This window comes from Eurosta solidaginis, chromosome 5 (genome assembly GCF_040869045.1).
Source record: "Eurosta solidaginis isolate ZX-2024a chromosome 5, ASM4086904v1, whole genome shotgun sequence".
Lineage (NCBI taxonomy): Eukaryota > Metazoa > Arthropoda > Insecta > Diptera > Tephritidae > Eurosta > Eurosta solidaginis.
The window spans coordinates 128056955-128075771 of NC_090323.1; the positions used below are offsets into that span (position 1 = coordinate 128056955).

General features: G+C 35.5%; 1 protein-coding gene across 5 annotated transcripts in view; it reads left to right on the forward strand.

Moving 5' to 3' along the window:
• The first annotated feature begins 1177 nt into the window (after positions 1–1177).
• Positions 1178–18817, forward strand: part of Ist1 (IST1-like protein) — a 71682-nt gene continuing 54042 nt past the window's right edge. For 2 of the 5 annotated variants that reach the window (XM_067788261.1, XM_067788263.1), the window contains exons 1-4: positions 1179–1551; positions 3020–3411; positions 3467–3765; positions 3857–3949. In XM_067788261.1, the coding sequence (XP_067644362.1) occupies positions 1370–1551; positions 3020–3411; positions 3467–3765; positions 3857–3949 (966 nt within the window). In that variant the 5' untranslated portion in view covers positions 1179–1369. Of the gene's footprint in view, positions 1552–3019; positions 3412–3466; positions 3766–3856; positions 3950–18817 lie in introns of all 5 variants that reach the window. The other 3 variants (XM_067788264.1, XM_067788265.1, XM_067788266.1) reach the window with 3 other exon arrangements.

Here is an 18817-nt window from a genome sequence, read left to right on the forward strand (position 1 = left end):
ATGGGAAAAAGGATAAGAATACTTGTTTTAGTGTAAGTATTATTAGTTCGAAGGCGGAGGGTAAATATTATTTCTCATTTAAAAGTTATCACTAAAAACAGGTTTTGTAAATATGAACTCCCTATGCAACCAGTCCATTTTTATCACAGAACCTGGAACGCCAGACATGTAGGATAAGCCCCATCCATTAAAAAATGTTAACTATTATATCATAGGTCCGATTTACTGAAATTTCAAAAGAAAATATGGTTTTCACTGCGAGTTAAATACGTTACAATATTTGACTAATTAATTTATTCGAAATGTTAGTTTTACTTAGATTTGTTTATATTTAACTCTAACTAGTCGTATTATTGTAAAATAACTTAAGGAAATAAATATTTTACGACTATCGTTTTATTAAATGATTGAAACTATGGCATAGATGAATGGATTTGCAACTCTTTGTTTCGAGAGAGCGCTGCCAAATGCACATTTTTTATAACATTTATCACTGATGCCACTCCAAACAAAAATGAATAGATCTGAAAATGGGGATTTTTGACATACATTTTGGCGATTATAGTTTCAATCATTTAATAAAACGATAGTCGTAAAATATTTATTTCCTTAAGTTATTTTACAATAATACGACTAGTTAGAGTTAAATATAAACAAATCTAAGTAAAACTAACATTTCGAATAAATTAATTAGTCAAATATTGTAACGTATTTAACTCGCAGTGAAAACCATATTTTCTTTTGAAATTTCAGTAAATCGGACCTATGATATAATAGTTAACATTATTTAATGGATGGGGCTTATCCTACATGTCTGGCGTTCCAGGTTCTGTGATAAAAATGGACTGGTTGAATCGGGAGTTCATATTTACAAAACCTGTTTTTAGTGATAACTTTTAAATGAGGAATGATATTTACCCTCCGCCTTCGAACTAATAATACTTACACTAAAACAAGTATTTTTATCCTTTTCCCATAATTTTTGAACACTATTCTACAGTTGTCGGTCAAACTAAAGTTTACCGAAATTGTTGGCCCGTTTTTCGTTTTGGCTGGCACATTTTTTATTCTGGCACCCGCTTCAGCTGGCGCGAGGGATTTATGTGTGATTGTTGCCAGCAATAACTAGAAGATAAATCCTTCGTGAGAGCGAAAATATGAGAGCGTAAACAAAATTCGTATCAATCTAATCTATGGCAATGCGTACAATTTTTTCAACTAGGTCTGTTGTGTTCTGATTGAATGTCAATAATTTGGTTAAGGAAGATGACTCATTAAAGTATAATTTTTGTGAAATTATTGCCTTTGTTAATAGCATTCGCTAATAATTTAACTTAATTACGGCGAACTTCAGCATATACGTGTAAAAATGTTTTCCAGCGGACCAAACTATACAAAGTTAAAGACAAATATCCGATTAGCCTTGAATAGACTAAAATTACTTGAAAAGAAAAAGGCAGAATTAGCTCAAAAAGCTCGGAAAGAGATTGCTGATTACTTGGCTACAGGAAAGATAGAACGTGCTCGCATCCGTGTAGAGCACATAATACGGTAATTGATTTTCTTATAATTATTTTTGGTAATAGTCTAGTTGAGGGGTCGACTGCTAATACGCTACCAAAAATATCGAGAGAGGTGTCAAACTACGCGTCTTGACATCAAAAATAATAATCCGAAGGCGGAAAATAAAAATTTGGTAATAGTCTAGTTGAGGGGTCGACTGCTAATACGCTACCAAAAATATCGAGAGAGGTGTCAAACGACGCGTCTTGACATCAGTATTAATAATCCGAAGGCGGGAAATAAAATATATTTAAGATATTAACGAAAAACCAAAAAAAAGACCCGCGGGTACCTCCGAAACCGGGTGTCGGATCCATAGTATTTTTGCGCCAAACACCTTTCTGCGTTGGCGGCCTTCGGCCGCGATTATAAAAAATAACCCTGGGCTACGCCATGCCAAGTCCGGGTGTGTGGTATGCACAATTTTTTGTTGGGTAAAAACACAACAACAACCACATGAAAATCGCCAAATTCAACTGCAAATATCTCCGGACAGAAATAACATTTTTTTTTCCGCCATCGGATTATTGTTCTCGAGATTAATACGCGTCGTTTGACACCTCTTCCCATATTTTTGGTAGCGTATTAGCAGTCGACCCCTGAACTAGACTATTACCAAAAATTTTAACTCGTTCAAAAGATATTAACGAAAAACCGAAAAAGACCCGCGGGTACCTCCGAAACTGGGGGCCGGATCCATAGTATTCTTGCGCAGAACACCTTTCTGCGTTGGGGGCCTTCGGCCGCGCTTATAAAAAATAACCCTGGGCTACACCATGCCAAGTCCGGGTGTGTGGTATGCACAATTTTTTGTTGGGTAAAAACACAACAACAACCACATGAAAATCGCCAAATTCAACTGCAAATATCTCCGGACAGAAATAAAATTTTTCTTTTCCGCCTCCGGATTATTGTTTTCGAGATTAATACGCGTCTTTACATACCTCTTTCGATATTTTTGGTAGCGTATTAGCAGTCGACCCCTCAACTAGACTATTACCAATTTTATCTCTGTCCGGAGATATTTGCAGTTGAAGTTGGCGATTTCCATGTGGTTGTTGTTGTGTTTGTACCCACAAAAAAAAATTGTGCTTCACCGTTGCGGTAGCCACGGTTATACCACACACCCGTACTTGGCATGGCGTAGCCCAGGGTTATTTTTTATAAGCTCGGCCGAAGGCCCCCAACGCAGAAAGGTGTTCTGCGCAAAAATACTATGGATCCGACCCCCGGTTTCGGAGGTACCCGCGGGTCTTTTTTCGGTTTTTCGTTAATATCTTTTGAACGCGTTAAAATTTTTATTTTCCGCCATCGGATTATTAATACTGATGTCAAGACGCGTCGTTTGACACCTCTCTCGATATTTTTGGTAGCGTATTAGCAGTCGACCCCTCAACTAGACTATTACCTTATTTTTTGCTAAATCTCATATTTCCCTTTTTAACCAAACTTTTAGGGAGGATTATCTTGTAGAAGCCATGGAAATAATTGAAATGTATTGTGACTTGTTGTTAGCTCGTTTTGGTCTTATTACGCAGATGAAAGATCTTGATGATGGAATAGCTGAAGCCGTCTACAGTTTAGTTTGGGTATGTCCCCGACTTCAAAGTGATGTTGTCGAGCTCAAAGTGATTTCCGATATTTTCATTTCAAAATATGGTCCCCATTTTGGGGAGCAGTCTCGTACAGCGACAGGGGACCATCAAGTATCTGAAAAGCTAATGCATAAATTACAGCTTCAAGCCCCACCTAAATTACTGGTGGAAAAATATTTGATTGAAATTGCCAAGAATTATAACATTGAGTATGAACCTGATCCCCAAATCATGCAAGAAGAAAACAATTGTAGTATGTCATAGTATACAATTTTTGTATTTAAATAATATTATTATATCTTTTCAAGCTGATCAACCCCAGCCTCATCTGATCGATTTATCTGATAGAAATAACCTTGGAAAGGGGTCAGGTGGTCCCCCACATATTGGTTTTATTGGATATCCGGCACTTCCCCCACTCCCGGACCCCCCCGCAGTAAAGCCATTCAATTATCCTCCACCATATAATCGAGGACCAGGAACAGGTGGAGGAGGTGGCGGCACATCCGTAGCCTGCGTAAGTCAACCAACAATTCCATTTGCTTATAACATACCTCCAACCCAACCAAGTTATGAAGAAAAGGATTTAAATACACCATTCTTGAATGTAAGTATTATAAAGTGTTTCCGTTTTCGTGCATGCTAATTTCTCTTTTTTGGATTGCTTTTGTGGTACATTTTCACAAATACGTACATAGAAAGAATCGACCAATGATTTTTCTTCAAAGGTTTCCTCAGCTACATCATCCAATGTTAATTCTGGAAGCGGCAGTCCTAACGAAGATATCGTGGTAGGTTTTTGAATGTTGTAGTTGTTGTGGCAACGATTTGCCCCTCTCAATTGGTTTGATTCCTCTAAATATTGTCATGAAATGGCAAATGCGGATGCGTTGTTGTTGTGTTACAAAAATATTTACTTGTAATAAAATAATTATATGCAGATATATTTCATATTCACATTCAACCTCAAGAATGAAAAATTTGTAAGTAAAGCTGTAAACACAAGCCCTGCCGCTACGAAATAAATGCGACGAACTTCGCCTTGTCAAAAATAGAATCCCCATAATTACAAGCGAAGAGCGTAGACGGAGAATTCAGTAGAGGTGTTGTTATCCCAATAGCTGATTGCTTCTTCTTGATAATTTTCCATACAAAGCCTTGCACAACAATATGTCAGTTAATCGAAATCAATGAAAACTTTCTTTTGACTTGACATTCTCCTGCACGGCGAATTGGTTGCAAAGCGAATTCAGTTCCAGGTGGTGTTATCCCATCAGCTGATTGCTTCTTCTTGATAATTTTCCATACAAAGCCCTGTCAAGGCGAATTCAGTAGAGGAGGTGTTATCCCAACAGCTGATTGCTTCTTCTTGATAATTTTCCATACAAAGCATTGTACAACAATATGTCGGTTAATCGAAATCAATGAAAATTTTTCTTTTAACTTAACATTCTTCTGCGTGGCGAATTTGTTGAATTCGTTTTGCCACCACCTGGTATGGATTCGCCTTGAGCCTTGTACAACAAAATGTCAGTTAATCGAAATCTATGAAAATTTTCTTTTGACTTGACATTCATCTACACGGCGATTTGATTGAATTCGCTTTGCCACCACCTGGTATAGATTCGCCTTGATACAACGCATTGTCATGGCGAATCCATACCAGGTGGTGGCAAAGCGAATTCAACCAATTCGCCGTGCAGAAGAATGCCAAGTCAAAAGAGAATTTTTATTGATTTCGATTAACTGACATATTAAAGTACAAGGCGTTGTATAGAAAATAATCAAGAATAAATCAGTTGTTATTTATTTATTTATTTATTACGGCCAGAAGCCTAATTCGTAAGTTGGATTAAATTACATTGTTTTATCTTATAGCTAAGGTTTTACAATATTCATATAATTTTGTTTTAAAGACTGTTATTTGGTTGCAACTTTTTATATCCATAGGCAGATCATTGTAACTTTTTAGACCCTTGTAGAAAGTATTCTGTTGATCAATTTCAGTTCTAAAAAAACGGCAATTTGAATTTATGTTTGTTCCTCGTATTTATGTTGTGAGTTTGCTGTTGTTGTTGTAGCGATAAGGTTGCTCCCCGAAGGTTTTGGGGTGTGTTATCGATGTGATGATCCTTTGCTGGATACAGATCCGGTACGCTCCCGTAACACAGCACCATTAAGGTGCTAGCCCGACTATCTCGGGAACGATTTATATTTTATTTATTTATTTATTTATTTAATCACAGCCATATGGCCTATAATCCTTTTGATTTTATATAATTCGTATTAAATATATGTTTTACAATAATTATATAATAGGTTTTTAAATTTCTTCAAATTATTGCACGTTTTAATATCTACAGGTAACTCATTAAACATTTTCAAGCCTTTATAGTACAGATCTACTTTGCATTTTCTGTCTGGCAACGTGGTAATTTGAAATTGTGCCTGTCTCTAGTAGGATAGGTGTGTGTATCACTGCTGTAGCTTAAGTTCTCTCTCAGGTAGTCCGGAAGTGCTCCTGTCTTAATGTTGTATATATATTTCATTGTGTGAAAGGAGATTAGTTGCTTTACGTTCAGCCATTTAAGAGTGTTCAGCATTGATGAAATACTTGTGTCGTACCGCGCGTTGAGTATATTGCCCCTATTACGGTATACAACTCAACTTAGGCCCCTATTGCCGTTTACAACGCAACTTAGTTGGGTTTTAATTAAAACAACTCAACTTTAAGACAACTCAGAACTTCAAAACAACGCCAACTTCAGAAAGTGATGATTTGACATATAAATGAACAGCTGGTCAATTTGTGGCGGAAATTTAAGCGTTAAAATCCAAACAGCAAAAATTGTATTCTACTCAAACAGGATTCCCAGGAGTAGTGGTTAGTATCAATGGGACTCACGTTCGCCTAATTTCACTTATTTTGGCTGTATCCGAACTGCCGCCAGCCTCGTCCAACTTCGGAATGTCGCTCCATAAAATCAAAACGTTATTCAATGTAATCCTTTGTTTAAAAGTAGTTTTTTTTATAAATGTGTACAAAATTGTTGATTAATCAACATTCCGAAGTTGGACGAGGCTGGCGGCAGTTCGGATACAGCCAAAATAAGTGAAATTAGGCGAACGTGAGTCCCATTGATACTAACCACTACTCCTGGGAATCCTGTTTGAGTAGAATACAATTTTTGCTGTTTGGATTTTAACGCTTAAATTTCCGCCACAAATTGACCAGCTGTTCATTTATATGTCAAATCATCACTTTCTGAAGTTGGCGTTGTTTTGAAGTTCTGAGTTGTCTTAAAGTTGATTAAAAAAGGTTTAAATACCGGCTTTAGTTTTTTTTTTGGTAACGTTTTATGAGCCCGTGCACCATCTAACTCTTGTCAAAGATGGTATCAAAAGACGCGTTTCGATCTCCGTTTTTGGGATTCGTAAGCGGAAATGAAAAATTTTATTTCTGTCGAAAAATATTTACAAAAACCCACAAAATGGCGCTAGAGGGTCCGAAATATGAGGCCCGTTCCACAGTTTTTTTTGCACAGAATATCCTTCTGCGTTGGTGGTCTTTGGCCGCGATTTGTAAAAATAACCCTGGGTGGGTCCAACGCCTTTCTACATTAGTGTGTACAAAAAATCTTGAAAAATACAACAACCACAAAAAATTAGATTTTATAAGAAATTAAATTTTTAATTTTTGTTTTGGTATTCTCAAATCGGAGGTCGAAACGTGCTTTTGATACCAATTTTGAAAATTTTTGTTAAAATTAGGTGGTGAACCGATTTCTAAAACGTTACATTTTTTCAAAACAACTGCATAATTGTATGAGACAACTGCTAGTAATCAGTTGTAAGATTTTGACGTCTTTGACAACTACACTAACACAACGTTGTAAACGTTAATGCCACAAAAAGTTGTTAGACTAGACAACTCAACCGACATTTTTTTTTTGACAGGTTGAGTTGTAATCCGTAATACCAAATTGCAAAATTTCAACTCAACCAGAGTTGAGTTGTAAACGGTAATAGGCGCATATTGCCCCTATTACCGTTTACAACTCAACTTAGTTGGGTTGTAATTAAAACAACTCAACTTTAAGACAACTCAACTCCTGTTTGGTATTACGAATTACAACTTATTTCAGTTGAAATTGAATTGAGTTGCCAACTTCAGAAAGTGATGATTTGACAGATAAATAAACAGCTGATCAATTTGTGGCAGAAATTTAAGCATTTTCAAATGTGATTTTTTTATTAATATTATATGAAATCTATTTTATAATGACAAAAATGTTGGTGACTGACATGTCGCGAATACGGAAAGCATTCGCGTGATCATTCCAATCCCTTGGAACTACCAAGCACCAAGTAAGAAAATGTTTAAGTGACAAATAATGAGTTTCATATGAAGTTATTTTGCAGATTTGAAAGGAAGCATTTTACTCAGTACTAAACAAAATTAAGGACCATTTCCGCATACGCGTTCGTATTTTAAAATTGTGATTTTGGTGTTGGACTGGTTTTAGATATTATTGAGGAGCGTATTTGTGCGAAGTAGATTAAAACCCAAACAGAAAAAATTGTATTTTACTCAAGTAGGATTCCCAGGAGTAGTGATAAGTATCAATGGGACTCGCATAATTTCACCTATTTTGACTGCATCCGAACTGCGGCCAGCCTCGTCCAACTATGAAATGTCGCTACATAAAGTCAAAAAGTTATTCAATGTAATTCGTTTAAACGTTGTTTTTTCTAGAAATGTGTACAAAATTGGTGATTATTGTTTGATTAAAAAAGGTTTAACTACCGGCTTTAAATTGTTAGCTTTTTTTTTTGTAACGTTTTATAAGCCCGTGCACCATCTAACTCTTATCAAAGGTGGTATCAAAAGACGGGTTTCCATCTCCGTTTTTAGGATTCGAAAGCGGAAATTAAAAATTTTATTTCTTTCGAAAGATATTTACAAAGACCCACAAAATGGCCCAAGAGGGTCCGAAATATGAGGCCCGTTCCACAGTTTTTTTGCACAGAACATCTTTGTGCGTTGGCGGCCTTGGCCGCGATTCGTAAAAATAACTCTGGTTGGGTCCAACACCTTTCTGTATTACTGTGTACAAAAAATCTGGCAAAATACAACAACCACATGAAATTAGATTTTATTAGAAATAAAATTTTTAATTTTTGTGGTAATTTTTTACGACAGCATGACACTAATACGTGTCCAAAAATGTCGAGAGAGGTATTAAACGATGCGTCTTGACATCAGTATTAATAATCCAAAGGCAGAAAATAAAAATTTTAACTCGTTCAAAAGATATTAAACAAAAACCGAAAAAAGACAACAACATTACAACAACCACATGAAAATCGCCAACTTCAACTGCAAATATCTCCGGACAGAGATAAAATGTATCTTTGCCACCGGATTATTGTTCTCGAGATTAATTCGCGTGTTTTGACACCTCTCTCAATATTTTTGGACGCGTATTACCAGTGTCATGCTGTCGCAAAGAATTACAATTTTTGTTTTCGGATTCTTAAATCGGAGGTCGAAACGTGTCTTTTGATACCAACTTTGAACATTTTTGTTAAAAATTAGGTGGTGAACCGTCTTCTAAAACGTAAAATTTTTTCAAAACAACTGCAAAATTGCATGAGACAACTGCTAGTAAGCAGTTGTAAAATTTTGACGTCTTTGACAACTACACCAACACAAGGTTGTAAACGGCAATGCCACAAAAAGTTGTAAGACTAGACAACTCAACCGAAATTTTTTTTGACAGGTTGAGTTGTAATCTGTAATACCAAATTGCGAAATTTCAACCCAACCAGAGTTGAGTTGTAAACGGTAATAGGGGCATCAAAAAGTTTACATCAGTTTGTTAAGACAGAGTGACAAATCCTCACGTATATTTTTCTATACATGTGAGCAGCCTTCTCTTTTATGTTCACTAAATTCTGCTATTAAGCTTTCATATATTTTTCTCTTTTCAATATGCTATTCATATGCCATATATAACATGATTTATACAGCAACGAATGTCATAAATCTATGCGTTAGCGTTATGGCATAAATATCATATTATCTAGCTGTTGTATTTATCCCATAGTCCTAACGCATCTATAACGAACAAAATAACACTAAACCTTTTTTAATAAAATTTTTATTAAAATGAATTAAAAAGTTAACAAAATTTAATATTATCTTAAAATTAATTAAGTTTAAAATTTAACAACCGGCAATCATAAATTTATCCACCAATGCTAATGCCCAAACTTCTGTTGGTTGTCTACAATAGTTTTGAAGTTTGCGTTGCTAAATTCCAAAATTTTATCTGAGTGTTCTTTGAACATCTAACAATAATGTTTTGTTCTGCAGCAAAATGTTGTAAGAAATGTGCGTCCGTTATGGGCGCATTATGACCAATGAGACGTTGACGTCCCGCCTGTTCTGCAATATCCACCACAATTAATTCCGTATCAAGGCTACCGCTCACTATGCCATTTCATCGCAGCGTCACGTAGAGCCAATCTAAAGTAAACGCAAAATCAGTTTCAGTTTAATTACATAAATAATTTGCAGTCCACCTCTTACCCCAAATTCCAAATAGCAACATTTTCAGCAGGTGCGGCTAGTGCATATCGGCTTTCAATTGTATTGTATATTCACCAAAATTTACATTAGATCGGCAACTATTGATGATATTAAAACGTATATTAAATCTATTATAGGCCGATAAGCCAAGTATTGTTTCGTCAGACCCATTTAATATATTTAGACGTGCACTAAACTTTTAATTAAATTGAATATTATTAATATTTTTTGACGCGTGCTATCTGTCACAAAGCAAAAGAAATGAATGGGAATGCATACAATAGACAATAATGCAAAAATGATATCTCGCCTTCCCTCTCTGACATTCAGCCACAACCATGGCGGAACCATACAAGGTGGTAGCATGGTGACATACCAACAAACATAAATAAAACTTCCATGTAATTTGGTTTTTGTATATCGGTGGACTAATGTCAAAATCGTAATGCGCCGGAAGTTGATGTATCAAATCATATTAAAAAAGAACAATCAGCTGTCGCCGTGCTACCACCTTGTATAGTTCGGCCATAGCCAGAACAAACTTTTTTTTTGTTGTAGAGGAGATGACAGCTGAAGACTTTGCATTTGTATACGTGAATGCGTTATGCGGCAGTTACCCACCGACGTGTGCCGTACGTAAGGACGTTTGTCGTACGAAGCACGTTTGACCGAACTCTCAAGCCCGTAGGAATCAATGTGTGCGTCTGTGTACATGTACATAACATATTTGTGTGTGTATTGTTTACAGATAAGCACTGTTGCCATTGTCCATTTTGCATGTATGCTTATGGAAACATCAACTTTTTCCAATTTAATTTTTGATATTGTAAAAGGCCGGAATACATATTAAATAAGTATAAATAGATTAAATATTTATAATCAGCACTTTTACATAATTATTTCGAATTATTTCCACAATTTTTCAAACTTTAATTAGGCGTTTTTGCATAAAATTGCAAACGGTCAAGAATTAGCGCACAAAAGTTTACTAGGCAACTCTGTCTAGTGAGAGAGCGATCAGCTGACACGTTCTTACGGAAAAAATCAAAATTGTTTTGATTTCTACGTTCCGGGCTACGTACGTACGGGCGTTGCACGTCGGTGAGTTTTCGTTTACATTGCACACTCATAAGATAGGTCGTGTCAGCTGACACGTTTTTTCTACGTACGTTCGTGGGTAACTACCGCATTAGGCAGTTTTTGCTGGGTCCTTTTATTCCTATGGAATACCATGGTATGTATTTGTATGCACACACGTATACAAAATGTTTACATCAGGTTTGTCATGTCGCTCCTAACAACTTGATAGAAACTTTGCTTTACGCCCTGATGTAAATGTTAATGATGGCTGAGGGAAATTTACATCACAGCGTAAAGCAAACCCTGCTAGCCAGAGCTAACGGAAACTCCAACACATTAACAGAATTTTTGACATCACTAATACACTCACATAAATTTTTCCTTTTATTCGTATGAAAAACCATGGTATGTATATGTATGCATACACGTATACGGAATGTTTACATCAGCTTGTCATGTCGCTTCTAACAACCTGATCATAATTAATGCATCATCCGCAAAAAGTCTACTTCACAACCTTCGATAGCATTGACTATATCATTTATGTATATAACAAATAGTATAGGTGCCAATACTATGCCTTGAGGTAACCCTATGGGTACCTCTAATTCATCAGACGTCACAGCATTTATAACTGTTTTCTGCTTTCTCTGCTTCAAATAGTTTCGGAACCATATAAGTTCAATATCAGTTATGCCAATCCGCTTTTTTTTTTTTATTAATATCTCTATCCACCGTTTCAAAAGCTCTTTTGAGGTCAAGGAAAACTTAAACAACTACTTTTTTGTTGTTTAGCTCTTCTTTCCAATCAGATATCACCAAGTTCAGCGCAGTCTCACAGGAATGTTTTTTCCTAAATCCTGACTGTTGGTACACTAGTATATTATTTACTTCAAGATGATTCACCAACTGATTCTTAACAACGACTTCGAGAATTTTAGCATCACTTGGCAGGGTATTTATGGGTCTATCATCAGGATGGTCATCAGGTTGCATTGTCTTTTTAACTTTTTCCACAGGTATTATGGTTGACGTTTTCCACATTTCAGGTACCACACCATCTTCTAAGCTGTTATTGGTTATTTGGTCATAGAAATATCCGGTATACGATATACAATCTTTAGGTACACCTTCGGATAGAAGTTTTCTTTCGCCAATTTTATATTTAAAGTCTTTTAGGATATTAATAACTTCATCGGTGCTAATTTTAGCAAACTTTAATTTTGAATGGACTTGTGTATCCTCTAGTGCTACTTGACAGGTTTCTATATTATTATTAATTTCAATCACGCTGTTTACAAAAAATCCACTGTTTAAAAAACTGCAGTCGGAATAGTAAAAGTCACCAAAACTTCGATTTTCATAGACTTTACTGTTCGTCGACTTATTAATATACGAACACTTGCTTGTGCTTGCGCTTTTGAGAAAAAACAACAGTCTCAGTTCTAGCACAAGCAAAAAACGAAAAACGATTACTGCGGCTTTCCTCAGTGGCCACAGTCGCTGTAAAATCAATAATGTTGATTTTAACAGTCGCAAAAATGAACAGTCGCAAAAAGCAGCAGTCGTGAAATATGAAACTCAACGCTTTTTGAAACTGCAGGCGACTGATATTTTGCGTTTGGTTTTGATTATTGTTTACTAAGACGAGGCGCCACAGCGTCGTACGTAATACGCTGTACATATGTATGTACATACATGCATTGTTTTCTTGACACATCCATAGAAAATTTACCCCTTTTTAACCATGAGGATTTTTAACTATCGTTTTACTTTATTATTTATTTATTTATATTTTAATTAAAGACAATTACCTACATGAATTTAAATTTAAAACGTTTCAAAAGTACATATGTATGCAAAAATATCTCATATATTCTATTTTTTTAATATACTTGAAATGGAAATGCATGTATGTATATATATATATATATACAGCGTATTACGTACAACGCTGTAGCGCATAACAAAACGCAAAATATCAGTCACGTGCAGTTTGCAAAAAGCGTTGATTTTCATATTTCACGACTGCTGCTTTTTGCGACTGTTAATTTCTGCGACTGTTAATTTTTGCGACTGTTAAAATCAACACTATCGATTTTACAGCGACTGTGGGCACTGAGGAAAGCCGCAGTAATATCAATACCCTTCAAAAAACGCGAGTACTCTATAAATAATGTAAGGAATACTCCTTTGGGAGTATAGGATTATTCCAAAACTAATCTGTATTCATACAAAAAATGTGCTCCAATTAACATTGCGATGTCCTAGGAGAGGAGTAGGTGATCCCACTCTCGCTTTGTTTGTGAGTATTCCATAAAGTACATACGTGAGAGTACTTTCCAAAGTACTTTCACTGTAGCACTCCATGGAGCACCCACAGAGGATCATATGCCAAAGTACTAAAGAGGAATTGTGTCGAAAAGAATTATCAGAGTGAATTTAATTTAAAATGAAGGTAAATAAAGAGGGGCAATACAACTTTTATATTTTTTACTACGAATATTCTTATGTTATTTAGCATTTGCGTGAATAAAGAAACTAATATTTCTCTATACTCTAGTATGTATACATAAAACCAGTGCGCAGTTGCATTTTATCAGAGTTGCCATAGTAAAATTTTATTATCAGTTATTTGTATGCAATAATTTACTTTTGGCAACTCTGTTCGATCATCATCGTGTCGTGATCACGGTCGTTAAAAAACGAGCAATGATCGGCTGATGGTGGTCCGCAAACGCTTTGCAAAGGAGTATTATTAGAGTACTGCAACCTGAAGAAAATGGAACACGTAATCCAACAATTTTTGTAGGGTAATTAAATGTACGAAGGCGCGACTGTTTACGGCATTTCATTTCTTTCGCTTTTCGTTTTTTGCTTGTGCTTGAACTGCGACTGTTGTTTATCTCAAAAGCGCAAGCACAAGCAAAATCAAATAACATGACAGCTCACACAGTTTTTTAAACACTGAAAAAATCTATTAAGACCATTAGCCAGATCGGTTTCGTTTTCAACCAGTATGCCATCCGGTATCATCTTTTTTATCCCTTTGTTATCTTTAGTTAGGTTAACCGTTTGTTTGAGATACTTCCACATTTCTTTAGCATTATTTTCATTCATAATGATTTTATTCTCCATGTACTTTATTTTTTTTTACTTTGACAAATTTTTTGTATGAACTATTTATATTTTTATATTCATCCCAATCTCCAGTTTGTAACGCACGCGTGTACATGTTATATTTGTATTTATTCATTTGTGCCAATTCTGTGTCATACCATTTATTCATTAATTTGATATGCACTTCTTTCTCGTAGGTTAAACTTTCCATAACCTGATTCATTATGTTATTAATTAATTCAGCTTTTACATCAATTGATAAGTTTACAGTAAAGTTGAAGTTAAATCATCTAAGGATGCTTATTAATATATCACTATTATATTTGTCCCAAGCTATGATTTTCTTCGTCAGTCTCATCTTGTATATATGAGTTAATCGGGGATTGTCCGTATTGCTTTAAATGTATGAAAACATTTGTTTCAAGCAATTTTTTAATTTTATAATTTTATTATTTAATAATTTGGGAAAAATTTAAACAACGAGACATCAGGACGGACAAGGCGACAGCTGTTTCGATTATACCTTGTAAATCTCTTCAAAGCCTTTTCTCCCGGGAGTGGGATTCGAACCCGCACTCCTACGATGGTTGAAATTGTTACAAACGCATTCAGCCACGTCATGCCTTAGTTGTTGTAAAGTTTTTCCCAATTGCCTTCTTTTGCATATATTATTCTTCTATACACAACATACAATTATGTGTTGAAGTTATGCATGTTGGTAAGGCTAAAGAATTTTTTTGTACGGCAGCCATAGTTTTTCCCCATTCCACATTTTACTGGAGGTTTTAGGACTTAACGTCACATAGCTCCTTACCAATTTTAATTATCCTACCATTACGACATCCAGATATATGCAGTATAATATATTCCATTTGCATGGGAGGTGCCACGCCCCCTTTTTCCCAATTCCATATTTTCTTGGTGGTGTTAAGGATTGACCTCAAATAACTCCTTACTGAATTTCAATGTTCTGGCATGTATACCTTCAAAGTTATGCAGTACCAAAGATTCCATTTGAATGGGAGGTTCCACGCCCCCTTTTTCCCAATTCCGCATTTTCTTGGTGGTGTTAGGGATTGACCTCATATAACTCCTTACTGAATTTCAATGTTCTGGAATGTATACCTTCAAAGTTATGCGGAACCAAAGATTCCATTTGAATGGGAGGTTCCACGCCCCCTTTTTCCCAATTCCGCCTTTTCTTGGTGGTGTTAGGGATTGACTTCATATAACTCCTTACTGAATTTCAATGTTCTGGCATGTATACCTTCAAAGTTATGCATTACTAAAGATTCCATTTGTATGGGAGGGAGGTGCCACGCCCCCTTCCTCCAAATTCCGCATTTTCTTGGTGGTGTTAGGGATCGACCTCATATAACTCCTCATTGAATTTCAATGTTCTGGCATGTATACCTTCAAAGGTATGCAGTACCAAAAATTCCATTTGTATGGGAGGAGCCACGCCCCTTTTATATATCGAAATTATTTTTAGCCTAAAACCTTCCCGTTGATCGAAGGAACCCATAACCAAAATTTGGTGATGATTGATGTGTGGGAAATACGTTTCCATAGCGAACACACACACACACAGAGTTTGATTTTTATATATATATGGCTAAACCGATTTGGGATTTCAAAATCAACTAACCATCATCTCTCCTTCCTGTATCTTTCCTAAAAATTTCATGGCAATCTGTCGAGCCGTTCTGGAGTTATGGAGTGACAATCAAAATGTACACTTCTTTTTATATATATAGATACCACGAACAGTATTCCTGCTAAGATTCCAAGGGCTTTTGATTTCGCCCTGCAGAACTTTTTCATTTTATTCTACTTAATATGGGAGGTGCCACACCCATTTTACAAAGTTTTTTCTAAAGTTATATTTTGCGTCAATAAACCAATCGAATTACAATGTTTAATCCATATATGTAATACTCCTATATTGCTACAAAAGGCTAGGTACATTCCCAAACATCAGAGTGCCGATATATTGCTGTTTAAACGTTTTTGTTTTTGTATTCAATAATCGAATGTACCTAAATTTAATTTTTTTCTTGTCACACTTATGCTGCTACAATCACAAAAATTTTATAGGCTGTCTTCTTTTCATTTCGAATTCAAAACACATTGTGAGCATTTGCTATTAGCAATATAGGAGTATTACATATATGGTTTCATTCCTTTTTTCATATTTGGTATAGAATTATGGCATTTTTTTCATTTTTCGTAATTTTCGATATCGAAAAAGTGAGCGTGGTCATAGTCGGATTTCGGCCATTTTTTATGCCAAGACAAAGTGAGTTCAGATAAGTACGTGAACTAAGTTTAATAAAGATATATCGATTTTTGCTCAAGTTATCGTGTTAAGGGCCGAGAGAAGGACAGACGGTCGACTGTGTATAAAAACTGGGCGTGGCTTCAACCGATTTCGCCCATTTTCACAGGAAACAATTATCGTTATAGAATCTATGCTACCAACAGCTCCTAGAAAACAGTTATCGTCACAGAATCTATGTCTCTACCAAATTTCACAAGAATTGGTTAATTTTTGTTCGACTTATGGCATTAAACGTATTCTTGACAAATTAAATGAAAAAGGGCGGAGCCACGCCCATTTTGAAATTTTCTTTTATTTTTGTATTTTGTTGCACCATATAATAACTAGAGTTGAATGTTGACATAATTTACTTATATACTGTAAAGATAATCAATTTTTTGTTAAAATTTGACTTAAAAAACTTTTTTTTAAAAAGTGGGCGTGTTCTTCATTTGATGTAGCTAATTTTTATTTAGCACATAAATAGTAATAGTGGTAACGTCCCTGCCAAATTTCATCGTGTTATCTTCAACGACTGCCAAATTACGGCTTGTAAAACTTTCAAATTATCTTCTTTCAAAAGTGGGCGGTGCCACGCCCGTTGTCCAAAACTTTACTAGTTTTCTATTCTACGTCATAAGGTCAACCCACCTACCAAGTTTCATCGCCCTATCCGTTTTTGGTAATGAATTATCGCACTTTTTGGATTTTTCGAAATTTTCGATATCGAAAAAGTGGGCGTGGTTATAGTCCGATTTCGTTCATTTTAAATAGCAATCTGAGATGAGTGCCCAGGAACCTACATACCAAATTTCATCAAGATACCTCAAAATTTACTCAAGTTATCTTGTATACGGACGGACGGACATGGCTAAATAAATTTCTTTTTTCGCCCAGATCATTTTGATATATAGAAGTCTATATCTATCCCGGTTAGTTTATGCCGTTACGGATTGCCGTTATGCGAACAAAGTTAATATACTCTGTGAGCTCTGCTCAGCTGAGTATAATGAAATAAAAGCTCTATTGGAAGTAGTTGAGAGTCGTTACACTCAACGTGCTGCGATGATAGAAAAATCGCAAAAACAATTTGAAAAGAAAATTTGGGAAATGAAATGTTTATATACCATGGTTGAAGAGGTAAAAAATAAACCTGATTTAATTGACACCCTTAATTCATTGTCTTGAAAAGGTACGGAATATGGTTGAAGAAGTGAAAAAAAGGCAGAGCTGTTTGGTAAAAGCAATGAAAGAGTGCATACTGAAATAAGAAAAAATAAGTAGCAATAATAATGAAAAGAGATATGCAGATGCCATAATAAAAAATAATACAAAGAATGAAGTACCACAGCTAAAAAAAGATGTTTTGCCGTCTTCAGTTTTACAGCTCCGGTTCACGCTCAATTCTCAGTGGAATGCTCTGGATCATTGAGAGACTTGAGAAGCAGATGTCGTGAAATTTTCACACACGTGAAATGTTATAGGCAGATGTCGCCGCTGTTTTTCATTTAACTCATACGGCGAAAGGCTAAGCAGCGACATCTATTTTTGAAAAAGTAGGTATATTAAAGGCCGCGTTGCCAACCTAAAAAGAAGTAATTAACAAATTATCTGGCTCACAAATTGAACCAGACTTCTATCTGGATTTATCTGGCTCAAATCGTTGTTGTTGCATTTACATGCAAAATTATTTATCTGGCTCAGGATTTTGCCACCGGATGATAGCTGTTGTAATAGTGAAACCGAAAGCAAAACAAACTAGTGCAAAAACAAAGCAAGATCTGAACGCATTTTAGGGACGGCTGTACCCCTATTTTAAAATTATAATGACGGCAGCTTCCAAAAATGCTGTGGCAATGATTTAAGTGTTGGACTGGAAAATATCTACAGGTTTTAGATATTATTGAGGAGCATATTGTGCGAAGTGGATTACAACCCAAATGACTGCAGAGGAGCAAAGCGCTTCAAAAATCGCATTTTATTCTAAAACATGATTCCCAGGAGTAGTGGGTAGTATCGATGGGATTCACGTTCGCATAATTTTACCTATTTTAGCTGCATCCGAACTGCGGCTTGCCTCGTCCAACTTCGGGATGTCGGTGCATAAGGTCTTTAAGTTTTTCAATGTAATCCTTCGTTGAAACCTTGTTTTTTCAATAAATGTATAGGTTGTCGATTATTAAATTTGTTTAAATTAATTTTAAAATTTTTAATTACCCGCATTCAATTTTTTTTATAATATTTTTTCCAAACAACTTCAAAATTTTCTGAGACAACTGGTAGTAATCAGTTGTCAGATTTTGATGTCTTTGACGACTACACCAACACAAAGTTGTAAACGGTAATGCCACAAAAAGTTGTAAAATAGACAACTTCAACCGACAAATTTTTTTGGCAGGTTGAGTTGTAATCTGTAATACCAAATAGCAAAATTTCAATTGAAAGAGAGTTGAGTTGTAAACCGTAATAATACATAACCGTACAAACATCAATTCAACTTCAACTGAAATAAGTTGTAGTTCGTAATACCAAACAGGAGTTGAG